Source organism: Salmo salar, chromosome ssa01 (genome assembly GCF_905237065.1).
Source record: "Salmo salar chromosome ssa01, Ssal_v3.1, whole genome shotgun sequence".
Lineage (NCBI taxonomy): Eukaryota > Metazoa > Chordata > Actinopteri > Salmoniformes > Salmonidae > Salmo > Salmo salar.
In genome coordinates this window covers 84,005,814-84,033,412 of record NC_059442.1, presented here as the reverse complement: position 1 = coordinate 84,033,412, position 27,599 = coordinate 84,005,814, and the positions used below count along the sequence as shown (strand labels likewise).

The window sequence follows — 27,599 nt, the reverse complement described above, 5'->3', positions numbered from 1 at the left end:
AAACTCGACATAGAAATAGAGAAACTAGAAAATAGAACATAGAAATACAAAACATAGAACACAACCCAAAAACCCCGACAACACAAAACAAACACACCCCTGCCACGTCCTGACCAAACTACAATAACAAATAACCCCTTATACTGGTCAGGACGTGACAATATTATTCTATAATATTATTATTATGTTATATATAGACTTACTGTATGTGATCTCTGATATAATCTAATTAACATGAACAGAAATATAAACCTACTTGACAAATATCAGGCATTGTATATGGATGGTACTCTACTCGGCCTCTGTGGAAATACCCTATTATGACGCTTCATAGAGAACAGTTCAAACTGGATAGAAATCAAAGAGAAAGTGTGAAACTTACTGTAATCTGACCACATGGTATCTTGATTCAATTAAACTGAAATGAAGACCTTTATTGTGGTGCATAGGCTACTCATGTTTTATTGCCTATTTTTCACCAGTGTGCTGTAGATTCCTTCCTATATTCCTAGCTTCATCATTAAACATGTTTTCAAATGCAGTACTACACTTGTTTTAATAGATTTAGATGAATAAACAGATTTTACTCATTGAAATCTATTTGTATGAAACTATCAACATTAGGAGGGAATAAAACACTCAGGGGCACATTGGATCTTTGATGCTTTTATGAGATAAACACCCACATGAGACAAGATAGAATTATCCTTATTAAACTTAATGCATTTTAAGGTTCAAAGCCGGGAGATGAACAAAACATTACCAGGGACTTGGTGCCTGTTAACATATTTGAAGGGGGCTGTTGTGAACTTCTTTCCTTGTTCACCATATTGTCCTGGGAGGAGTGGGCCTTAATTAAGCGATATTGAACCTGACTGAGGCCTGCATCCCAAATTGCATCCTATTTCCTGTATAGAGCACTACTTTTGACCAGGGCCCATTTGAACAATGGAAAAAGGCTCTGATCAAAAGTAGTGCACTATATAGGGAATAGGGTTCATTTAAGACGACTAATGGGTAATGTAGGTTGATATAATAAGGGCTGATCGCTACATAGCGTAGCTGGGGCTAAGAGCCTCTGCTTTTCGTGCACTGTGTGTACACAGCTCACAACTGTCTTATTAACAGTGAGTTTATAACAGTAAAAAATACTTTTCGTCATAAAGCACTTTCAACCTAATTTACTACACAGTATGTTGTGTTAAGTCCATTTGGATTTGTGTGTTTTGTTTTCCGTTAGAACATCTTGACCATAGTCAGTGTAAATATGTGTTGCTTTAGGCAAAATACATAGAATATACTGCTGTGATTAAGAGTTTTATGACCAGTGAAATGTGATTAAAATGAGCGTTATTATACCGTATAACAGTCTAACAGAAGGAGGATTAACTTTCAAAAGGAGACAGTTATGGTAATGTGAAGATGATGCACAGACATACAGTAGGAGTTTCCATTCAATAATATATTATTGTCAGAATTATAACATTGTGGTTTCCAAAATCATAATGTTTTGTTTCCTTCTTTCATTTAAAGATATTTACATTTTGGAGAAGAACGGGTTACAGAAAGTTAGTAGAACCTTTTTTCTGTATAACCTTATATTCTGGCAATGGGGGCTACATTTTTAGCGAAGAGGAAGCTACATCTTTTGCCAGGAGGAAGCAGAGTTTGAGACCATAAAGTCTGGTTGACTCAGATAGGCGAAGAAGAGGAGTGATTGCGCTCGGACGGAAAAAGAGAGAATGCTTTCAGTGGTGTGTGTGTTTGAGTAGGGAGGATGCTCTCAGTGGTTTGGCTGTGATGGAGCCTTCTTCTGCCCGTGATCGTTCCAGTTTCCACATGAATTCTTCTCCTCAGCCTCAGTCTAACCTAGACCAATTCAGTCCTGTGGTGCTTCCTTTACTGGCTTGTAGACAACACAACACTTTTGACTCCACCCAAATAAAAGTCACTTCAACAGAGGGCCATGCACTGCCTTGCATGCACAACCTCATCCATCATGCATTTCGAGTTACAGGTTTAAGATGATTACAGAATTATTTGTCCAAGTACACTGCAAAATCGAATTACCGTTGAATTTGTAATCTGAAATTAATACTATCCAACCACTGGCACCTGACTCAAAACGTGTATTTTTGCTGGTTCTACAAACAATCAACATGTCACAAAATTTAAACCACCCTAGTTACTGTAAGTGTTACATGTTTCTCCTTAGGTGACCTTGGTAAGACAAAGATATAAGTTACAGGAAGCCCTGTGAGTGGCAGGGCAATAGAAACAAACTGCAGTAGGGAAAAATACACCTCTGCATAATCATGCCACATGATACTTCCAAGTAGCTGAAAACACCACAGAAAATGAATGGGGCCAACAGGGTCTGTTGCCATGGGTTTTTGCATCTCTAGGCAACTGCCTCATTATGATAAACGGTATTGACACAGTGCATGGAGGCAGGAAAAAAGGGAATCATAGATGGTAAACATTCCCAGATTAAAATTTAAAATAGCAGCAAAGTGCACCATGGGAGAAAAGACAAAATATGAAGAAAACTGCTTCCATGAAATTATGAACAACCAGCTGTGGAAAAAAGTAGGCAATAAAGTGTCTGCCACTCCCTTCCTCTCTCTCTTTCCCCTTGTCAATTTGCCTTGTCTCAAAGTTTTCACTGTCAACAAAAAAGCGTCCTTAGCTTTCTTCTCTCGTTCACTAATGCACTAATCACTAACGCATGTACACTGAACAAAAATATAAACGCAACATGTAAAATGTTGGTCCCGTGTTTCATGAGCTGAAATAAAAGATGCAAGAAAAAAAAGCTTATTTCTCAAAAATGTTGTGCACAAATTTGTTTACAACACTGGTAGTGAGCATTTTTCCTTTGCCAAGATAATGCATCCACCTGACAGGTGTGGCATATCAAGAAGCTGATTAAACGGCATGATCATTACACAGGTGCACCTTGCACTGGAGACAATAAAATGCCACTCTGAAATGTGCAGCTTTGTCACAAAACACAATGCCACAGATGTCTCAAGTTTTGAGGGAGAGCGCAAATGGCATGATGACTGCAGGAATGTCCACCAGCACTGTTGCCAGAGAATTGAATGTTAATTTCTTTACCAATGTAATTTTACAGAATTTGGCAATATGCCCAACCGGCTTCACAACCGCAGACCATGTGTAACCGCACCAGCCCAGGCTTCCACATCCGGCTTCTTGACCTGAGGGATCGTCTGAGACCAGCCACCTGGACACCTGATGAAACTGTGGGTTTGCACAAACAAAGAATTTCTCCAAAAATTCGTCATCCTCACCAGGGTCTTGACCTGACTGCAGTTTGGCGTCGTAACCGATTTCAGTGGGCATATGCTCACCGTCGATGGCCATTGGCAGACTGGAGACGTGTGCTCTTCACGGATGAATCCCGGTTTCAACTGTACAAGGCAGATGGCAAACAGCGTGCATGGCATTAGCTGATGTCAACGTTGTAAACAGAGTGCCCCATGGTGGCGCTGGGGTTATGGTATAGGCAGGCATAAGCTACGGACAACGAACACAATTGCATTTTTCAATGGCAATTTGAATGCACAGAGATACTGTGACGAGATCCTAAGGGACTATTGTCCTTTCATTCATCTGCCGCCATCAACTCATGTTTCAGCATGATAATGCACATCCCTGTCACAAGGATCTGTACACAATTCCTGGAAGCTGAAAATGTCCCAGTTCTTCCATGACCTGCAAACTCACCAGACATGTCACCCATTGACCATGTTTGGGATGCTCTATATCGACGTGTACGACAGTGTGCCCCAGTTCCAGCAAATATCCAGCAACTTCGAACAGCCACTGAAGGGGAGTGGGACAACATTCCACCGGCTACAATCAACAGCCTGATCAACTCTATGCAAAGGATATGTGTCAAGTGTGCATGAGAATAATGGTGATTACACCAGATACTGACTAGTTTTCTGATCCACGCCTTTTTTTTTTAAAGTATCTGTGACCAACAGTCATGTGAATCCATAGATTAGGGCCAAATTAATTTATTGATATGAGCTGTAACTCAGTAAAATCATTGAAATTGTTTCATGTTGCGCTTATGTTTTTGTTGAACCCTTCTGAAATGTTAGGACCTTGTCAAGCTGTAGTAACCAACAAAAAAAACACAATTGACAATGATTTCTGTGTCATTTGGAGGAATGAAAATGAATCTAACTTTTTTACACTAGTGCGGCGACTAAGCAAAAATACTCAATTGTGCATTTCGCGATAAAAGCACCAACGTTGGCACAGAGGTAAATGCAAGTAGCCTGAAAAGATGTAGCCACCCCAGATTTGGCCCCTGGGGGGCATTGCAGTCACTATAACAAAAAATAACTAAGGAATTGAAATACATAATTTGCCTTAAATCAATGTATCTGGTGAGAGTCTCATCTTTGAGATTCAATTGGAACTGAGCTGATAGCTCATAGCATTCGAAAGTTAGATCTACAAGTCTGATGGCACCGGTGCCCATATCACCCATATTGGAAGGCATCTTTGGTCGTATGTCAGATTAGCTCAATCACCAATATCTCAGCCTCTAAGTATTACAGAAAAACAACATTTTGAATAAATAACAGACATGCTCATGAAAATAATTTTATCAAAATAACTGTTAGAAATGTAAAAAAAACATACAAAAACATGTTTTTTTACATCAAATTTGACTATAAATGTGTGAACAATTTTTTTTATCTGCTTATTTTGGAGAATTTAAACCATTTACTTGTTTTATAAAAGGTTAACTACAGTCAATGTCCGTACCCCCGAGAAAACCGAATTAGCATTATACAAAAAAAGTAATTTTGCATGAGCTGCGTCTCAATCCACCGATGGCCTTCCACATCTGCGCTGGAAGGTGGCCGAGCTACAGTGGTGTAGATGTAAGATCTTTCTTATATCTCTCAGATATAGGACAGACACTTCAAAACAAACTTCCTTTTGATGTATTTTTTTACTGTCTGTTTTTCCATGTATGAATCTGTTATTCAATATGTTTCTATGGGCTAATAACAGTAAGGCAAACTTCTATGTTTCATCAAATATTTTCTTTATATATGTTTTTGATACCTAAAGTGGTCCTAAAATTCTAAATACAATATCTAAATGATCCTTGGTATGACCAGCTTAAAACAATTCCACATGTTAGGAGCCCCCCTCGTAATTTCAAATAAGCAAAAAAGTGTGATGAGTCTGCACTGAAAAATATGTAGCATAAAGCTTACTTCCTTTTTCATTTTTAAAATTCATTTCACTGCATCAGAGATAGTGTACACAGACATTTCAGCTTTGCAGCCTTCTTCAGTGTGTAGGTAGAAGTTTTTTGTAATTCAAAACAGCATTTATGGGGAACTGGTTAGCAGCAGGTGCTTCTAATCAGGATAGATATTTTTTTTTACATCTCAGTCGACCAGACAGGTCATACAGGCCCTAGTTTTGTCACACCTGGACAACTTCCCAGTTATTTGGTCATGTGCGGCAAAGTGGGATATACAGTGAGCTCCAAAAGTATTGGGACAGTGATAATTTTGTTGTTGTTTTGGCTCTGTACTCCAGCACTTTGGATTTCAAATTATTTGATGACTATGAGATTAAAGTGCAGACTGTCATCTTTAATTTGAACAAATTTTCATCCATCCACCGTTTAGAAATTGCAGCACTTTTTGAACGTAGTCCCTCCATTGTAGGGGACCGAAAGTGCAGTATTGGGACAAATTCACGTATACATATGTGTATTAATGTAGTCAAAAGTTCTGTATTTGGTCCCATATTCCTAGCGCTCAATGACTACATCAAGCTTGTGACTCTACAAACTTGTTAGATGCATTTGCTGTTTGTTTTGGTTCTGTTTCAGATTATTTTGTACACAATAGAAATTAATGGTAAATAATGTATTGTGTCATTTCGGAGTCATTTTTTTGTAAATAAGTATAGAATATGTTTCTAAACACTTCTACGTAATGTGGATTCTACCATGATTAATGATAGGCCTGAATGAATCGTGAATAATGATGAGTGAGAAAGTTACAGACGCACAAATATCATACCCTCCCAAATAAATGCTAACCTCCACTGCTATTGTAATGGTGAGAGGTTAGCATGTCTTTGAGGTATGATATTTGTGTGTCTGTAACTTCCTCACTCATCGTTATTCATGACATACTGTACATCAGATTTCACTAACATGTTTGATAGATTTCTTTATCGTTCATAGTTAAATAAGTGTGGATTCTGAAAGTCAGAATTTAACGAGGTGTCTGATGATAGTATAAGCCAGTGATGACAATAGACTTGATGCTTTTACAGCTATCATTGAAAGTAAGTAAATCGAAAAATGAAATAAGCTTTACTGCTACTCCTTTTTGAGTGTGGACCATCACTCTTTTTTGCTTCCAAAACTTTCAGAAAATATAAACTGTTACTGCTTGATAAACTGTCTCTTTGAAATCATTACCAAATTGGGGTCAGAGAGAGAGCAACCATGTTTTAACTCAACTGCTTTCCGTCTAAACATTTTTTTTGTCACGCTCTGACCTAGAGAGCTGTTTTTTTCTCTGTCTAGTTAGGTCAGGTTGTGATAGAGGGTGGGCATTCTATGTTTGCATTTCTATGTTTTGGCCGGGTATGGTTTCCAATCGGAGGCAGCTGTCTATCATTGTCTCTGATTGGAAGCCATACTTAGGCAGCCTTTTTTCCTTTAGTTTTCGTGGTTAGTTGCTTTCTGTTTAGTTTGTAAACCTGACGGAACTGTTGGCTGTCATTTTGTTATTTTGTCTAGTGTTCGTTTTCCATTAAAGTATATCACGATGAGCACTCTACACGCTGCGCCTTGGTCTCCTCTATACGACGCCTGTGACACCCAAATCACCATCAAGTTGATTCCAACCACAGAAACGTTCCATCATAATGATGGAATTGCACAACCTCTCCCCATAAGTGTTCTCATCCCTAACACACAAATACCCAACTCAAATCCACACACTCAAAATTACAATGACCCACCAACAAACCATGTGAGTGTATCTGGATGGACTGTGCTGTTGTAAAACTGTTGTCCTTCAAATGCCACCATACTCTAGTAAATATATTTGTTCAGATATTTTGTAAATTATGTTTGTTTAATTCTTAATTTATAATTTCGGAATCCAGAACCAAATCTCGGCTTGGCCACCGGATCTAGAGACTACGATTCATAACAGTAACATTTTCAGTGTTATACAGTAGATAATACAATCACTAAACATTATTTTCCTGTCTCTCTTCTTCCCAGATCTTACAGGATGAACAAAGAGTACACCGAGGTCAGTCCCTCTGATCCCTCCGTCAACGCCAACACCACCACCCTGTCCGCGGTGAAGGCCGAGATCGACTACAAGCACAAGAAGTGCCGCTACGTCCGCAAAGATGGCAAGTGCAATGTCCTGTTCCGCCATGTTCCTGAGGAGTGGCTCATGTACGTCACCGACATCTTCACCACGCTGGTGGAGATCAGATGGCGCGTCATGTTCCTCATCTTCGCCCTCTCCTACATCTTCTCCTGGCTCTTCTTCGGCATCATCTATTGGGTGATTGCCATGGCTAACGGCGACATGAAGGACCCTACTAATGCCCCCTGTGTGTACGAGGTGAGGGACTTCACCGGGGCTTTCCTCTTCTCACTGGAGACCCAGACCACGATCGGTTATGGTTTTAGAGGGATGTCGGAGAACTGCATGGTGGCGATCATTGTTGTGACTGTGCAGGACGTCATCAGCTGTTTTATTGACACATTTGTCATCGGTATCGCTGTGGCGAAGATGGCATCGGCACGGAAACGGGCGCAGACGGTGGGCTTCAGCAACTGCGCCGTTATTAACTTGCAAAATGGGCAGTTGTGCCTGTCTTGGAGGATTGGGGACTTCCGCCGGCACCACATGGTGGAGGGGAAGGCTCGCGCCCAAATCTTCCGCCCCAACATGCACGCCACGGGCAGGGAAGATGTCAACTACAAGGACCTGGAAATCAAACAGAGTGATTTAATTTTAGCGATACCAACCACCATCTTCCACGTTATTGAGCCAAGTAGTCCACTCTACCGCATGAGCCTAGAGGAGCTTCGGAAAGATGACTTTGAGTTGGTGGTGTCCTTCACCTACACAGACGACTCGACGGGCATCCTGCACCAGACCCGCACCTCCTACACGCCCGACGAGATCCACTGGGGACATCTGTTCCAAGAGATGCTGAATGTAAACCGGAGGTACTATAAGGTAGACTACTCCATGTTCCACCACACTGCTAAGGTCCTGGTTCCGGAGGTCAGTGCAGAGGAGTACGAGCAAATGAAGCTTGGGTGTTACCCACGCCACTCACCGCGCCCCAAGCGCCCATGCATTAATCGCAAACCCCCGACTGTGACTGTAGAACTGGTGAATGGCACCCCAGAACCAGAGGAACATGTAGCCACGGTTGCCACTATTGCAGCAGTTTGTGAGGATCACGGACATTTGTGTCTTACAAGGAACCCCGTTCTGACATAGATGTTCTACTGATATGATGATGCTTACACAGTGATCAATGGCCATTCAGAAACATATGAACTCATGGACAATTTGATAATTTCTTCACAGGCAACAGTAAGAGCAGGCTGTGTTCTTAGTGGATATTTTTGCAGGAAGTAACCCCCCCAACCCGCACACACACACACACACACACACACACACACACACACACACACACACACACACACACACACACACACACACACACACACACACACACACAAATGTGGAAACTGCTGTTGTGTTGCTTGCTAAGTTTTTTTGTCAAACTTAGTATCTATGGTGGAGTCACAATATAATACGAACAATTATACAATGTCTGCTCCTCAATATGATAGATAGGCTACTGAAATCAAAGAGATACAGGAAATGAATAAAAATAAGATAATCATGATTTTTATGGAGAGGTTATGGTAACTTTATACTGTCATCTACAACAAGAAAGTACTATATAGAGATTCATTTATTTTCAGAAAATGTTTTGAGGTGTAGGAAAAAATGCTGTTTTATTTTGTGAGTGCTTTGTAAAATATGTACAGTGCCTTCAGAAGTACCCCTTGACTTATTTCACATTTTGTTACAGCCTGAATACAAAATGGATTAAATATTTTTTTCTCACCCATCTACACACAATACCCCATAATGACAAAGTGAAAGCATGTATTTAGAAATGATTGCAACTTTATTTAAAATGAAATACAAATCAAATTTACATAATTTACATAAGTATTCACACTCCTGAGTCAATACATGCTAGAATCACCTTTGGCTGCGATTACAACTGTGAGTCTTTCTGGGTAAGACTCTAAGAGCTTTGCATACCTTTTTGTACAATATTTGCACATTATTCTTTTAAAAATTCTTCAAACTCTGTCAAGTTGGTTGTTGATCATTGCTACACAGCCATTTTCAAATATTGCCATAGATTTGCAAGCCGATTTAAGTCCAAACTGCAACTTTGCTAAACAGGAACATTCATTGTTGTCTTGGTAAGCAACTCCAGTGTATATTTGGCTGTGTTTTAGGTTATTGTCCTGCTGAAAGGTGAATTTGTCCCCCAGTGTCTGCTGGAAAGCAGACTGAACCAGGTTTTCCTCTAGGATTTTGCTGGTGCCTAGCTCTATTCCGTTCATTTTTATCCTAAAAAACTCCCTAGTCCTTGCCGATGACAAGCATACCCATAACATGATGCAACCACCAACAAGCTTGAAAATATGAAGAGTGGTACTCAGTGATGTGTTGGATTTGTTGAAACATAATAGTACATTTCTTTGCCACATTTTTTACAACTTTAGTGCCTTACTGCAAACAGTATGTATGATTTGAAATTGTTGCATTCTGTACAGGCTTTCTTCTTTTCACACTGTCATTTAGATTAGTATTGTGCAGTAACTACAATGTTGTTGATCCATCCTCAGTTTTCTCCCATCACAGCCATTTAAATCTGTTTTAAAGTCAGCATTGGCCTCATGGTGAAATCCATGAGCGGTTTCCTTCCTCTCTGGCAACTGAGTTAGGAAGGACGTTGTGTCTTTGTAGTGACCGGGTGTATTGATATACCATCCAAAGTGTAATTAATAACTTCACCATGCTCAAAGGGATATTCAATGTCTGCTTTTTGTATTTTTACCCATCTACCAATAGATGCCCTTATTTGCGAGGCATTTGAAAACCTTCCTGGTCTTTGAGGTGGTCATTCAGAAATAATGTTAGACACTATTATTGCACACAGAGTGAGTCCATGCAACATATGTGACTTGTTAAGGAACTTTTTTACTCCTGAACTTAGTTAGGCTTGCTGTAACAAAGGGGTTGAATACTTTTGGACTCAAGACATTTCAGCTTTTAATTTTTAATTAATTTGTAAAAATGTCTAAAAACATAATTCCACTTTGACATTATGGGGTATTGTGTGTAGTGACACAAAATCTCAACTTAATCCATTTTAAATTCAGACTGTAACAGAAAATGTGGAACAAGTCAAGGGGTGTGAATACTTTCTGACGGCACTGTACATGAGTATGTTGAACACAATGATGTACCAACACATTACAGAAATGTTAAGCACAGTAGAATGAAGTGTTTTGCTTGTTGTGTGGTTAGTTTAAAACATGATACTTTTGCACACACGCTGTGTTCAATACACATTTACATCTGTTGCTTTTATAAACTGATCATTAAAATGATTCACTGCACAGCAAATTGGCCAGTGTTAATTAGTGTTGATTTTTCAATGTAACATTTCTAGTGTTGATTCAGGAATTAAATTAACTCCGTAAGATTTCAATTAAAACTCAGTGGTGTAAAATAATCAGTGTTTGTGTTAATAACCAGAGTTGAACCAAAACCACATCCATCATTATAATATTTACCAGCATGCCCTATTGCAGGTTGATTTTTATAATTGTTTGTTTCAATATCTATGTTTGGGCATGTACATTGATTGATTAATTTATCTTATACTACTCAAATATAAATAACTTACATTTTTTAAAACTAATTCAATCTGTAACTTAGATTTATTACACATGTTACTGAAATGGTTGTTCCAGTTTAGATGCTTTAGGTAGTCTCATACTGTAGCTCAGTCTTCTCAACCCTGGCAGTCATTCTGAATGCGGGTTGCAGGTGAATAAAAATGGGATATCCCCACTCTGGCTGGCTTGAAATTTGTACGCCAGCATAAGGTGACATGTAGGCCTGATGTGGACTGTAAACCATGAGTTTCAGGCCACTGTATTAGGGTAAAACTAGGCTCTCCAAATAAGGCTATGAAATATGTATTGTCTTAAAAAATGTATTTGAATGATAACTTATTTGCTTAGGATGTCACCTGGTGAAAGCCACAGGACTAAAAATGAATGAATGCAACAACCATGTCTCTGTCACTAACAAATATAGTAATGGTGGTAAACTCTACATTTCACTCAAAAGGCACACTGGAATATATGCAAATATATGGGCGGCAGGTAGCCTAGTGGTTAGAGCTTTCGACTAGTAACCAAAAGGTTGCAAGATTGAATCCCTGAGCTAACAAGGTAAAAATCTGTCGTTCTGCCCCTGAACAAGGCAGTTAACCCACTGTTCCTAGGCTGTCATTGAAAATAAGAATTTGTTCTTAAATAACTTGCCTAGTTAAATAAAAGGTAAAATGAACAATTACAAATAAATAAGGTGTCACGGCTTCCATCGTGGATATGAAAGGACAACCAAGGCGCAGCGGAAGTGTGGACACTCATGTTCCTTTAATTTACAAAAAAACAAGCAAAGTATCCACCGAAAAACAATAAACAGTACTTACAATAGTAACAGTGTAGCATGCTCAACCCACCGCAGTGCACACAAACAATTCCCCCCACAACCCCCAGTGACAAACAACTCCTACATATATGACTCCCAATCAGGAACAACGATTCCCAGCTGTTCCTGATCAGGAGTCACAAGACACACACAAGACTGCCACGTCCTGACCCCCAAACTACTACACCAGCTCCATCTGCTGGTCAGGACGTGACATAAGGCTTTACACTAAGCCGTGTGGTAATTTAACACTGGAAATTGTGGACCTGTATAGACTCTGGAACATTGTTAAATTGAACACTCTCTATTTTTATTTTTACTAGATGTAGATGCACTGAAGGTGAGGGTGTTTTGTTGTTGGTAGTTTCATCATTGACAAATCAATCATCAGTGTATCATGAGTGACTAAATGTATTTCCTTGAATATGCAGAAAGTAGTAATAGTCATGACTCATGTTACCTTGTCTCTTAATACGTTACTGAAGTATCATCAGTATTATTTAACTTGGAATTGAATGGGTACATTTCTATTTAGAGACATATTGTGGTCACTGTGGTGTTAGTCTGGCATGCCTCTTTCCACTGGACCCACACTGCAGCCCAATACCCTGAAGCACAATACCTGGCATTTATAGTACCCACCTCCGTGTCATTGGTGGCAGTGCAGAACCTGGCATCTGATGAATCTGGTCCATGTCTGTAAGAACAAAGGCGAGGAATGACAAGGGAACTTTGATGTGAAGGAAGCAGATCACACTGTCTCTGTATATGCCTTTCAGTTGCTTTGATTTTACAGGGATGTTTAAAGCCATAATGTCATTAAGGTAGTATAATATTTTTTTAGAGGATAATAAATCTATCAAAAAACTATAATATTGCCCAAGATATACAAAACATGTGGTGTAACATCTAAAGCAGTTACTGTAACTACACTGTCATGATTGCTCATATTCAGCAAGCTGAACATTGAGATTGATAGGCCTACTTACCCAATATCTTCTTTAAGTCATAGGACAATCATATGAGAGGTCATAAGGCACAAACATGGACACAGATACGGCACCATGTCAATATAGAGTGAATGCAAGTTGATGGACATCTCTCCATGTTTCTCACTCATACTTCCTCCCCACAGCGTCACAGGAGAGCTCATGTGGGGACCAATCATGTTCCAATATCAGTCTCGTGCTCTCCACCTTGTGGCCCCGAGCTGCATGACTATTTTTCTGACTCCTGTAGTTGTAAATTGGGCATGAAAAGCAAACATACGCTGAGTGCCGATGGCCAACTCAGAACTCACACAGCAAGTTCGGGTAGCTAAATATATAACCTGCTATTAATAGAGCCACTGACATATAGCACAAATAAACAGTTCAGTATGTGCAGAAAAGGAGGTAGGATATGGGTCAGAGCTTATCATTAGTAAGCATCCTGCTCTCATGGCATCCAACTGAAACAGCTGTGGAGCAAGACAGACAGATCTTGACCTAAAATTAAACTTTTGAGGCATAAACATCCTCAGAACTTTTATAGTGGAGGAAGATAACCCAAATATAACATTGGAAGTTAGAACAACTTTTTCCTACTAAATACATTTGCATTTTACCATAGGCTCTAGATACCATGGAAATATCCTAGATAAACAGATCAAGAATAATGTATATTTAAGTATATTTTACTGAGAGTGGCAAATTTAGGGGAATGTCTTCAGATGGGATAATGTGAAGCAGCAGGCAAATAGATCAACTGTTTCAACTTGTGTATAGGTAATGGGCACTTTTGAAGCCAACAGTGCATAAAAAGTTTGATTCATTCTTTTAATTTCTAACAACTCTTTATTCTTTGACTGTAGCCTAACATTATTGCCTGGACATTGTAGAACATTTAGGAGAGTTTTATAACTTGTCCCGGCGGAGGGGTTTAGACTATAAAAAGATACCCTTTGGGTGAAAATATGTTCCTGTGTTCTGCCTAAAATGAACCCACCATCCCCGGCAACCCTAAAATGAATAATCGATAATCAATATTAATTAACACCACTAAACTACCAAGTTGGTGTTAAGCACGACCGTCCTTATCCAAACCCCTGACATGTCTCCCCAAACACCACTTTCAGTCTGTAGTCTATGGAATTTCTCACACGTTTCAAACAGCAGTGTAAATGTATCAACCGACAATATGAGCGCGTTTTCGTCTCTGTAATACTATTGGCTGGGTATGGACCAGAAGGCGGAGCATGCCGGTATACGCTATTTAAATTGCTCTGGCGAACTATTTGCGAACCACATTATCAAGACCAGTCATTTTAGTGACATGAGGGACTGTCGGTTAACGCTGTCATCATAACAAGGCAACTACTTAAAAACAGAAACAAACGGTTTGAAAAGTGTGGATACCAGAGAGCATAACTTCTGGAATATAATTTAAACTGTCCGTTGATCCGGTCTACAAATGAGAAACTGGTAGGTTTAAAATCCTCTTTCTAGCAATTCGTATCAAACTTTTGGGGAAGTTGATGATGCTGAATGCATGACATGGAAGAATACTGGAGTCTATTACATAACTATTAGCCAACTCAATAGACTCCGTTTTATTTTATTTGATCTCTAGGCCTGTTTGAAAAGCGTGGAACAGTGGCACTTAAATGGATGCGCGGCGCAGGAGAGTAGGGATACGGGCGATTTACACGACAAAGTCATACCTACTGTGGCTGATGGCTTGCAGAGAATATAACTGCTATTCATCATTGTTTATGAATTTTAAATCATTTGATCAAACTATTTAAACCCAGCATAATACGTTAAGTGCGATAAACATGTCATGTTTATGCGTGGGCTGATTCATACATGTATGATGCAATAGGCTACACTTCTTGCAAATATATACAAAACAAACATTTTACATTGGCCATGCAATCATTGTAAGTCATAGGCCCTATATTATCCATGTAAACATATATGCTTGTAGGCCTACAGTTATAACTTGTCTGAATTGAATGTTTGAAAGACGCAGTTGGTTCCCATTTTTTTTAGGCCGCACCTGTTCGTATTTGTAGATGGCATTTGCCTTATTTTGAGTGCCGCTTGGAGCCTGGCTGTGGAGACACAATAAAATATATGTTAAAATGTTAGTCTTAAATTAAACATTGTAAAATACGTTTTTTTTTGTGTGTGGCTGCAGAGGTATAGTAGCACTGTAACAATTGCAAGACCATCCCTATGCACTCGTGAACAACTGTGCGCTGGCAGTAGGTCAGGGTTACCGTAAATTCTGTCAATTCTGTTTCTGCAGAAAAACTTAAACCATGACATTGTTTCCAGTGAATGTTGGCACTATATATACATCTCTCAGATTAGGCCAGTCCATGAGTACTGTGATTCAATTTTCCACAGAGCATAATTATCCCACTGATCAAAAAGGGTCTGTAATAATAGAATAATAGACAGTTATACTTTTCTATTCTGTTATCATGGTCCCATAGAAACATATAGGAATATCGCTGTTTAGTATCTATTGATCTTCCTAAAAGCAACACAAAATGAAGGACCTTCTCAAACCACAAAATCTAAATTAACAAAGGAAACAAAACAGCCTTATCTATTCAATTTCGACACTAAACTTCCTATTAATCAAGTACTGTGTAAACCAGACAATCATCCTAATTGATATTCATTGAGGAGAGGTTGTAATGCCTACTGACTTTGCATGTCTTATTACTGATTACTGCCAACAATGCAAATTTCCCCAAATAATGCCCACGTTTGATGACAGAGGTGCTCTTAATTCACCAACATGCTATTTGAGATCCAATTTAATAAGAGATTTTAGGACTAATTCTAGGAGCTGATACTGCAGATATCACACTTTAAAGATCGAATCCTTAATAGTGAAACGTCCATGTCCGTTTGTGATATAACAACAACAAAGGGGTTACTGCAAACAATGAACAATGTTTTTTTCCCTCAAACAATCATTGCAAGCGTTATAAAACAGCAGCATATGTACTGCAATTTTTTTTTCCTTGATGCACAACGCTCCCCACCTCTGCTTCGTCAACAAAAACAATAACAGGCATGGGGCGGACAGTGGTGCTGTTTCCCCTAGCGCGGATTCCATCTTTAAACTTACTTAGAAACATGAAAATAAATATCTGAAGTCAGTCTACACACTACAGAAATGTTTGTAAATTAACTAAAGAGAGACTGCAGTCTAATCATAGCTACACATCTCTGATGTGTTTACTCTGAGTAAAAGTAATTATATTTGGGGATTTAAGTATTGCAAGCAAGGGAACACAAAAAAAATATATATTTTCCTGATGCACTCATGTCCCTTTTCATCATTGACTCTCATATCATCAAATCTCCCAAAAGTCTTTACTAAATTCAATACATTTCTTGTAAATGGAAAAACCCCAACCAAACAAAACAAAAAGCGTTCACAATGTCCGTTGCAACCATGGCTAGGACATGTATAACAGAGCAGACACAGGCAGGGCTCTCTTTTAATGAGTGGTGTTACAATAGTGCCAGAGTTAGAGCCCTCACGGGACAGCCATTTTGCTGCTGAGAGAAGATGACGTCCCAGAGGACTCTGTGAGTCAACAAGTTACGTTGATGCCCTCAAATGCACACATGAGCCAGAGAAAGAGGGATACCGTGTACACTTTCATGTTCACATTTCCCCACTCATCGGGAAAGTCTCCACAAACATTTGTGTAGTCAAGTCACACAGCAAATGGAATAAATGGTATTTCTGTATCACTGACACCGCATTTAAAAACGCACCATTACTACCTGAAAACACCAAGCACCAAAACACGGTGCCAAAAGCCCTGGTCTGCCCTAGAAAGCCTTTGTAAATTACGATAGACAAAACGGCCAAACAATAAAAAAATGTCGATGGCCGTTTTGGCCTGTAAAATTAGTTTATTATGATCAAGTTCAATCCACACCGTTAATTATTAAAAAGTTTGCTACAAATCAAGATATTTAATTAAATGGTGATCCATTCTGACAACACTTGTTGTCACACAGGACCACATGCTGGCACAGACCAATCACAGGCTGGCAGGCTACGAGGAGGCTTGTGCCCTCATGCACACTCTTTGCACGTGCACCTAAGGGGTTGTGATGTGCTTTCCCGATGAGAGCGCAGATTCAACGAGCCTGTCAAGTGGAGATGGAGGAGCTAACCAATGTCTATGGGGCTTCCGTTATTGACGCCGACGTCATCTAGCAGCGTTGAGTTGACTCTCAGGCATGATGAAAACGATTACATCGACTATGAGCCATTGTTAGTTATGGCCACTTTCTCCATGATCCTTAGCAATTTTTTGGGGTTTTGTTGGTGCCACTCAGCCCCATTCAGCCATATGGCGAGCTTCAAATTCAAATACTTCCGGCTTCATGAGCCGTCGGGAGTTTTCCATTGGAATACGCGGATGAAGTCAGCGCTATCAACATCTACTGGTTTTAATGGGTATGGTTGTGATTAGCAAGGTATGTGAAAATGGACATTAAGAATGCACCAGTGGGCAATGAGGCAGGAGGAGTGGTGCATGCACCGTGCAATGTGACAAACAGGCTGGTGTGGCCGTCTTCACGGTAGGGTTGTCACAATAAAAGTATTGCGATACTCAGAGGTATCGTGGCAAGGAAACAAAACATGAAACGGACAACATTTCCTAAGGAAAATGTTCTAATGATGGAAACGAGAAGCCTTATGTTGTCAACCAGAATCACATGTTTATTTTCCAAGCTATAGCACACAATATGTTACCTACAGTAGGTTTCTTAAAGGACCAAATAGTTTTATCCATGGAAAATTAGGTATCATAGTATCGCGATACTGGTATTGTGACAACCCTACTGTCGTGACAACCCTACTTCACAGAGTGGAAGTGACGGGCCTGCTTGTAAAGCAATATTAAACCAATCATTCATTTTCTGCTTTAACAAGACTGTTATTTCCCCCTCCATGTTGCAACAAATGTGCTGGTAAATAAAACATTTTGAAAGTGACATGTGCATCCGACGATGATCAGTCATCAGTTAACAGTAACGGTAGGTCAAGAACTTGAAAAGACCGAGTCCAAAGAATCCCGTCCATGGGATCCCGTAGAAACACCGTAACCAACAATCCAACAAGAAATGATCTTGTCGACACTGTGGCCAACAAAAACAAATATGCTTTGTGAATGACCATCAGTAGGACCTTACTCCTATTACTCTGTGACCTCTCTCAGTGGAGAGTGGAAAAGCCAGGATCGGGGTTGAATACGGTTGTTATTTTGTCATAACTGAATGAAATATTGTTGGCTTGAGGAGACGTGCTTGTTCTTGCTCTTGGGTATACAGCATTTTATGGTATTCTCAGGCTGCACACACTACATGGTAATCGATGGGATAATGATATAATAATCCATGACAGTTGGTGACTCTTTCATGTACAGAGTTCAGATTGGAAGCTGTTACCTTTAAATAAGGACATCGAGTTCATATTGCTTTTATCATGACTCGTATCATTACTAATAGATTTTTACCTCTGTATCCGTTCTTTGACACCGTCAGTAAGTCTAACACCTTTCTCTCTATCTCTTTTACCCTCAGCATACGTCATTGCTGAGGTCCGGTCGCCCGATGAGAGAGCACTGATCAACTCATCATCCTCAGCCCTGCGGATACCAGAGGCCATCAAGGACCGAGAGAGAGAGAGAGGCTTTGTCTCCTCCTCCCTCCGTCCCCTTGTCCGCCTCACTTCACCACCCCATTTCCTGCTTGAGTTGGTCCCCCTTAGCGTTTCAAAACTGTTTCTCCAACGCTTTTTCCAAAAACTCAGACTGTTTTCCAAAGCAGAAGCAGCGCCACAGCCCTCCCACCAGAACGAGGTGATGGGAAGTGTGCGAGCCAACCGCTACAGCATAGTGTCAACCGAGGAGCACAGCATGAAGTTGGCCACTGTGGCAGTGCCCAACGGGTACGGCAAGGGCAAGGTGCACACGAGGCACCAGCCCCAGAGCCGCTTTGTCAAGAAGGACGGTCACTGCAACGTGCAGTTCATCAATGTCTCTGAGAAGGGCCAGCGTTATCTCGCCGACATCTTTACGACCTGTGTGGACATCCGCTGGCGGTGGATGTTCGTCATCTTCTGCCTGGCGTTCCTCCTGTCGTGGCTGTTCTTCGGCTGCGTCTTCTGGCTGGTCGCCATCTTCCACGGGGACCTGGAGAACGACACCCAGAAGTGCGTCTCCAACGTTAGTAGTTTTACCGCAGCCTTCCTCTTCTCCATCGAGACCCAGACGACCATCGGCTATGGCTACCGCTATGTAACCGACGAGTGTCCTGTGGCGGTCTTCATGGTGGTCTTCCAGAGTATTGTGGGCTGCATCATCGACGCCTTCATCATCGGCGCAGTCATGGCCAAGATGGCCAAGCCCAAGAAGAGGAACGAGACGCTGGTGTTCAGCCACAACGCTACAGTGGCCATGAGGGACAACAAGCTGTGTCTAATGTGGCGCGTGGGGAACCTGAGGAAAAGCCACCTGGTGGAGGCCCACGTTCGGGCACAGCTCCTCAAGTCGCGCACCACTGCTGAAGGGGAGTTCATCCCTCTGGACCAAGTGGACATCGACGTGGGCTTCGACAGCGGAGTTGACCGTATCTTCCTGGTGTCCCCCATAACCATCGTCCACGAGATCAGCGAGGACAGCCCATTCTATGACATGAGCAAGCAACAGCTGGAGACGTCTGAGTTTGAGATTGTGGTGATCCTGGAAGGGATGGTGGAGGCCACGGCCATGACCACCCAGTGCCGCAGCTCCTACCTGGCCAGCGAGATCCTCTGGGGCCACCGCTTTGACCCGGTGCTCTTCGAGGTGAAGAGCTACTACAAGGTGGACTACTCTCGCTTTCATAAGACTTACGAGGTGCCCAGCACTCCGCTGTGCAGTGCCAGAGACCTGGCAGAGAAAAAATACATCCTGTCCAGCTCCAACTCCTTCTGTTACGAGAACGAGGTGGTGCTGGCTAACAAAGGGGAGACGAACGGGGGTAGCGTGGGCCCAGACGTAACTCACACAGACAATATCTCAGACTCTGCGCATCACCAGGCCACTGTGCCACTAGAGCCCAGGCCCCTGAGGCGAGAATCTGAAATATAACTGTGCAGAGACTTCAAACCACCTCACAGAGAATACGTTTCTAATTCTAGAATCACATGTTGTTGTTCTAAAAGGCACATTGAGCTGAGCTGGGCCTTGTGTAAAGGACAGATTCATGCCGACGGTACTGCTGTGGGAACGGGGTAGCCGGGGACTTGTATGTAATAGTTTCTTAAAACAATGTAATTGCATATTACAACAAAAACAGCACTATGAAATGTGCATAGATGAAGGAAAACGTTCTTGAACAATGGTTCCCACAAGAAAATGAAAAGTATACATCTCTTTAGCATCTATGGATAGACAGGAACATGCATCTATATATCATTGGAAGGGATGTTAGCTATAATGACCTGAAATTAGCAGGCATGTCTCTGTGTATCTGTCCAGCAAATAATGAACAAGATGGTTTTAAGAACTATAGTTTTGATTTCTATTCACTGCCCTTTAGTTGAAAAGAAAAATGCTGCTATATGCAAGTTTTCTACTTTCTCGTTTCAGAGGAACTGGGAAAAAACATACAAATACCCATAGAGTAAGAGAGACATTTTGAAAGTTCTGCTCTTTCAGAGTGAAAACCAAATACGTTTTTATTTAGCTAATTTGCACTTTTTAATTGATCATGGGCAACCATCTCTAAAGTACTATAAAGTTATTTAATGTTTATCCAAACAATTAAGCTGCAATTCAGCCCTTTTTCCTTATGAGATTGGAATTTATCACCAATTTTCCAGTGAATGCACAACTGATTTTGCCTTTGACTAGAGCCTGATGTTGCAGTGGACTGGGCGATCTTTGAAGGCTTTGGTGAATTGCATCAAAGGAAATGTAGCTCAATGTAGCTTTAACCTATTGGAGAAAATACTATGCAGCTGTTGTAAAATAGCAGAACAAATCCTTTAAAAAAAATAAAACTAAATTATCAATTTGATACCTTTTTTATATGAACTACTACTTCAATACAGTACTTATCCAAAGCAGATATTTGAACCTGTATGTACTTTTGTTATTTGAGCTGGTCTCATAACAGACATACAACATAACATACTGTACATGTAAGGGCCGTTCAATGCTGGTCAATTCAATAGAAGCATGCCTGTTTTCTGTTTTGTGTGAAGGAAATGAGCAGGGTGCTATTAGTATTGACATTTAGCATGAGCATACAAATGTTCTCAAAAAGTGCTGCTACGTTGTTGCATTTTGTAGGGTTTGATAACAGAAGAAGCCAAAGAGTATTATTATCATCATAATAATTGTTGTGTGTCTCATCCATTTGTTAATGGTAGAAGTAGAGCATTTTTCGAAAGTAAAACAAAAATGTAGAGGAAATATTTATTTTCAAACACTCCTTTTAGAAGTGTTCATAGCACTTAATTAGAACTCATTCAGCATAAGACTTAATCAATCTCACTGTGATACAGTCATGATACGCAAAGTTATGTGGCTCTTATGATGAGAGGCTTTCAGTAAAGTGTTACCGTCATTTTCATATTCAAAGCCAAAGATTTAAGCCAGACTAGACTAGATCAGCAACATGTTTTAACTGGGTTTTTTTAGGTGTTAGCACATGCTCAGAAAATAACTCAAGTACAGTGTTACAATAGTTATTTTTCAGTAAAAAACAACAAAACATCAGTTTCGTCTTAGTACTTTAGTCATTCACAATTCTGCCATCAAAAAAAGAGAATATCTTCTCCTAAAGTCTCTTTAAATAAGGAGACTATAAAATACAATGCATCTACCCCTCTATCATACCCTATCAATGTCTTTGCTGTTCATGAACGTGTACTTATATCCAGAGTATGCCTAAGGATTACCATGCCTTGATATCAAATATTATTTTATTTTTCATTTTAAGTTGTTTGTTGTTTTACTTGGGAATCTTGGATTGGAAAACATGGTTTAAACTAAGCCAACAGTACTGTAACCCAGGCATATTAATAAGATGTATTGAAAGCCTATAGAGTTTGCATTATGGCAAATCTATCTCCTATTTCTTTGACTGAAGGCCATTCGGCTACAATGTTCCTTTTCTTGTACATAGACCCCCTCCCTCCCTGTTGCAGTAATTTTGTATCAGAGTCTTCCAGTTGTACTGCAAAACAATGGAATGTACAGATTTTATATTATTAATAATGTTATTATTGTACATGCTATTATTATATTGTTACTTTTTTCAATAAAACCTCAATGAATGATCAAATGATGTTGTGTTCATTGCCATTGTAATAATGATCATAATAATTTAAGATATTGACATACAGTAACACAGTAAACCACCAATGATTTAAAGTTACCTAAAAATCCGTTATTGAGGTCACATAAAAACAAAAGTATTATCTTCCATCAGGGAAATAATACGTTAAATATCTTTCATCAGGCTTCTGGGGTTACTGTAGGGTGTTGTGAAAATCCCCCCTTATCTTCTGTCTAGTACTAAGGCAACAAGCCATTGAATGAACCAGACAAAGTTTGTGATATATTTATGAGAACATCTGTGTCCCTCTGAGAATATGAACAATCCTCATGACAGATATGTCTTTGCCAAATGGCACCCTATCCCCTACATAATGCACTACTTTTGACCAGAGCTCTGCTCCATGGTCGAATGTAGTACACTATATAGGGAGTAGGGTGCCATTTGGGATGCAATATGGAAAAATACAGAATTGGCCAAGGGCCAGTGGATCAGCTCTGGTAGAGTCTGTTTTGAAGGGACCCTGTACATGTGCGTCAGAAGTCTTACCTTCTACAGTAGTGGTTTAGCTTGTGATACTAAGCAGCACCCCTGTCCTACGTCTTGTCGTCTTCCTAGAACGCATTAGGGATTATTATTAAACCAATAGGGATTAGCAGCACCCCTTTCTATTTCTCTCACTCTGACACACTCCACCTACAGTATATCCATCTCTTTCAGTTTCTCTCACTCTGACACAATCCACCTACAGTATATCCATCTCTTTCAGTTTCTCTCACTCTGACACACTCCACCTACAGTATATCCATCTCTTTCAGTTTCTCTCGCTTCGACACTCCACCTACAGTATATCCATCTCTTTCAGTTTCTCTTGCTTCGACACACTTTCCCCGGCACTTTCCTGCTCTGTACATCGCTCATCTTGACTTCCAGTCCACTGTAATTGTATTGATCTTTGTGCTGCTCATAATGACTGTTCCAATTCTTCACAATTAGTCTATTATTCATTGCCACTCATCTATCTGTGGTTTCCAATCAACTTCAGCTACTGTAACTCCCCAGACCATGAGAATGGATTGCTGTATTTCAGGTATGACCAGAGTATGGTCAGACTTTGGGCTACTTTTCAATCCTCCACGGTATCAAGTGTTTTTATCGCTGATTTATCTCTACATCCCGTCATTTACATGTATCTCAACTGTGACATTGAGTGCAAATTTGATTTTATTCTCCAAGATAAAAAACAAATATATATAATTTAAGTTTCTAACATAGTCCATTTCTTTCAATGATCTCTGCACATCAGACGGTCTTATAGTGTCAGGGAAATGTGCAATGATACATCTCAAGGTTAAGCGCACACAATTTCCATAGGAATCACAGAAACTTAATTCTGCCAGGCCCCACTGCACTTTCAAGCTGGCGTGCCCAAGGAGAAGGAGAGCAGATCTCATTGTAATGTTTACCAGTGCTATAATGCACACACTATACTTACAAAATATTTAAGACTCTATGGATTCTCAGGGACTATCTCTGACTCCACTTTTGTCCTCCCAAGTCACGTCAACCTTCCAAATGACAAAACAATCTGTCGAGGGAGGTGCTCTGGCACTGGCACTGGCACAACCACATCCCTTGACTAGCAGACCAGACGCACCTGGCGGGCAGACTGAGGGATAGAAGGCACATCAGTGGCTACTGGTCACACTAGAAATACAAAGTAAGGACCCAACAAACCAATATTTCATTAGTGACAGATATTATGGTTAAACGGGAATCTATAGTAGTGCTCTAAATCACAGGTCTGCTCTGAAGACAAAATTAATGAGAGAAAAAAAACATTGTTTGACACTTTTTAACAGTGTCTTGTGTAATTCCCCTGTCATCATGTCACAAAGACAAAATCCAGTATTGGAAGAGAGGAAAAAGAAACGGATGACAATAACCCTCCACCCCTGCACGTGTGTTCAAGAGAAAAGAGGGATGATGGAGAAAAACAGGATAAAACCGAGCTCCATGGAAAATTCCTAAATTTACAGTTCATGAAGATTGACACTAATGTCAACTTCTGGAGTCTTGACTCTGGAGTCAGTGCTGTGGATGTGTGTGTGTGTTTGTGTTTGATGTATTCTGGCAGCTAAGTGATCTGATTCACTTCCTATCAAACTGGCAGAAGAGAGAGAAATGGAGTCAGATAATAACTCCAGTTCTGTTTTAAGAATCGACTCATTTGTGAAGAATGACTTGGTGGGCAAGGTGGGCGCCAAAAACACCAAGCCCACACCAAGCCCAGCACAGGCTAGCCCACACCAAGTCCAGCTACATCATAATGTAGAGGCGGGTTCTCATTCGAAAATTTGCGGGCGTGGTTTCAGCATATACTCCAATTCATGTTGTTAAGTGAAAAATAAAATGTAAAAACACCATTCAAGCCAATGAGCATTCCGAATGATCTCGGAATGTTATTTTTTAGATATGACCTTGTAGCTCTAAGGTCACAAGCAATTTTTGTGTGAACATCTCTTGGAGTGTCGTTCCAGTTTAAGTGTTCTGTTGTGTGACGTCAAAAAACATATAATAACAATAATTTAAAACCCAAAGTGGACTTGTGATGTTTGTTTGTTTCTTCAGATCAGAGGGAGCAGGCGCTAAAGTGGAATTGTGATGTTGGTTTGTTTCTTCAGATCAGAGGGAGCAGGCGCTAAAGTGGACTTGTGATGTTGGTTTGTTTCTTCAGATCAGAGGGAGCAGGCGCTAAAGTGGACTTGTGATGTTGGTTTGTTTCTTCAGATCAGAGGGAGCAGGCGCTAAAGTGGACTTGTGATGTTTGTTTGTTTCTTCAGATCAGAGGGAGCAGGCGCTAAAGTGGACTTGTGATGTTGGTTTGTTTCTTCAGATCAGAGGGAGCAGGCGCTAAAGTGGACTTGTGATGTTTGTTGGTTTCTTCAGATCAGAGGGAGAAGGCACTCCGTGCGACGCAACTTGGGGAAATACGTGTTTCTTGTTTTGCTCTGTTGAAGGGAGTGATTTTTGTGGTAGCGTGTGTGGAGGACGAGCAATTTAAGTTGAAATTCCTGGTGTTTGTGATGCCTGCCATTTGGTGCAACGCATATCCAGTGTGGAGCATGGTGAAACCGAGATAACACAGTCTATTATTTTAGATTTTTTATTCAGAGTCTCTACCTGACAAAGTAGTTAGAATATATGAGTTATGCTGTTAGAGCTTTTGTACCGAATACACTGCGGTATTATAGGTGTCACATTTATGGTCATGTCGCAGCAATGTGTAGGAGTAGATTCCAAGATGTGGGAAGTGTGCAGGAGGACATGGGACAGAGGAATGTGTAGTTTCGGTTGAAAAAGTTGTGTGTGTCAACTATATGGGTGCCCATGTTGCTGGAGATCGGAAGTGTCTGCTGCGAGAGAGGCAGGATGAGGTGGCCAGGGTCAGAGTAGTGCAGAAGATGTCTTATGCTGAGGCAGTGAAGAAAGTAGAGGAGGGTGGATCAAAGATGAGGGACTCTTAGAGGATCCCTGTGAATAGTAGATCTGTGCCAGAACAGAGGGATAGGCCAATGAATGATATATGTTTCAGTAAGGTTAGCTTCTTAGTGTTCATAGCAATGGCTATCAACTGTACTGCAGAGATGGATCGTAAGTCACAGAAAATAGATTTTGTGGTGGCAGCTGCAGAGAAGTACTTGGATGTACGATATTTGACTTCAGAAGAGTTACAGGGTGTATGGAGTGGTAGTGTTCGGTCCTCTCAGGCCATTGGCTTGGGGTAGGATCAGATAGGGTTAAAGTAGTGTAATAAGGTGCAGGGTTTTAATATTGGATGCCAACCGCCGTTAAACTCCACTGAAGAGGATAAACACTGCCATTGATGAAGTCTGTAAAAAGACTTAGATAAGTGCATGTCAGATAAGATAAACGTTTAAGTGGTAAAAATATGTATATAGTAACATCTCTGTTTTCTTTCTGATGCAATGTAATGGGCAGCCGATCCAAAAGGGTTAGCTTATTCAGGCGAAGTGAGGGCTGCCCACAATGGGCCACACTGGGCCAATGCCTTGGGGGCCAATGTGGAGCCGTATGAGCAAAGGTGCATCGGCCCAATGTGGGAAGCCTACGTGGGGCCAATACTTTAGCCCTTATTGGGCCCACATCAAGCCAATGTCATGTTGGCTGGGTATGTACCGCCAAGGGAGGAGGGCAATAAAAGTGAGACACGGAGGGGGACTTTGGTGGGAAAGTATGGAGCAAGGAGTCAATCCATTCCTGGTTACACCATTTAATAATCCATTTATTCATTGAATTATTCATTTAAAAGTAGTGACTAGGAAAGGCACATTGAGGCTACTTCCTGTTCAAAAGGAAATAATAGTCCAATATTGTTAAGTGCCTTGCAGTGTAGCAGAGTAACGGTTCTGGCTACTGTTGGTGAGCTTCTGATCTTCTATTGTGTCTTTCAACCCACCACCCTCCACCTCCGCACCTCCCCTGTTTATGCAAACAATAAAGTTGTATATGAGCAGAACAAACATCCCAATAGGAAATGTTGGAATAACTTTCATTATACAAACCCATAAGAGACAGAGACCAGGTATCAGCGGCAGTTTATAGTTCGATAATCTTTAATCTAACAAAATTTGACACTTTTTTTGCTCAACCATTTATCAACCAAGATCCGAATCAAAGGACAACAATTTAGAGCTATAAAATGGGGGCAACAACACAAAACAATCCACCTCCCTCCCCAAGCAAACTATGACCGGAAACACCCTTTCTTGCTATTGAACCTGAATGGGAATTTAGCTTTTCAGTGTTTGCTGGATTGAACCTGCCAGACAAAACCTGCCTCAGAAGAGCAGCAGGGTTAGCTAGGTTCCCTTTCACTTTGGGGACGTCAGGGTCAAATCGAAAGGCTTTTTGGCAGATTTGTTTTTAAAAGACAATGTGATTCCATTACAACCAGATTACAAAAGGACCAAAAACTGTTTTTCAGTATGTAATGATGTAATTTCAACCAGTTTTAAACCAGTTGCGCATGTATCATTGGTATGCCCCAATGGTCAGTTCAGTTAGTGCTCATGTTCTTGGACCAGAGTTCCTGACCTGTTCTGTCTGAACGTGTTGACAGTATGTGACAGTGTCGAAGGTTGCAGTGATTTATAATACAGTTGAAAGACGGATGAAGGCGTTAGAAAATACCTGCCCAGTTGAAAAATAACTGCACCTCCAAGTATGAGGATACCTCAGGGTCCACCGAAGAGGGAGATGGGGCAAGTAAATATGTACCTCACAATGATAGACAACAACAAGATGATAGTTGGGTGTCTGGCCTCGGAAAACT

General features: G+C 40.6%; 2 protein-coding genes across 4 annotated transcripts in view; both read left to right on the top strand.

Moving 5' to 3' along the window:
• LOC106611875 (inward rectifier potassium channel 16-like) overlaps nt 1-10,896 on the top strand; it is an 85,928-nt gene extending 75,032 nt beyond the window's left edge. For all 3 annotated transcript variants that reach the window (XM_014212517.2, XM_014212502.2, XM_045723457.1), the window contains one exon: nt 7,316-10,896. In XM_014212517.2, the coding sequence (XP_014067992.1) occupies nt 7,326-8,564 (1,239 nt within the window). In that variant the 5' untranslated portion in view covers nt 7,316-7,325 and the 3' untranslated portion in view covers nt 8,565-10,896. The remainder of the gene's footprint in view (nt 1-7,315) is intronic.
• A 3,274-nt stretch (nt 10,897-14,170) lies between these two features.
• kcnj2a (potassium inwardly rectifying channel subfamily J member 2a) lies at nt 14,171-22,249 on the top strand. The gene is made up of 2 exons (XM_014212530.2): nt 14,171-14,347; nt 18,497-22,249. The coding sequence occupies exon 2, from the start codon at nt 18,778-18,780 to the stop codon at nt 20,044-20,046; it is 1,269 nt and encodes a 422-aa protein (XP_014068005.2). The 5' UTR covers nt 14,171-14,347; nt 18,497-18,777; the 3' UTR covers nt 20,047-22,249.
• The last annotated feature ends 5,350 nt before the right edge of the window (nt 22,250-27,599 follow it).

Coding starts and splice junctions, on each gene's coding strand:
- kcnj2a (XM_014212530.2), top strand. CDS start 18,778: ATGGGAAGTGTGCGAGCCAACCGCTACAGCATAGTGTCAACCGAGGAG.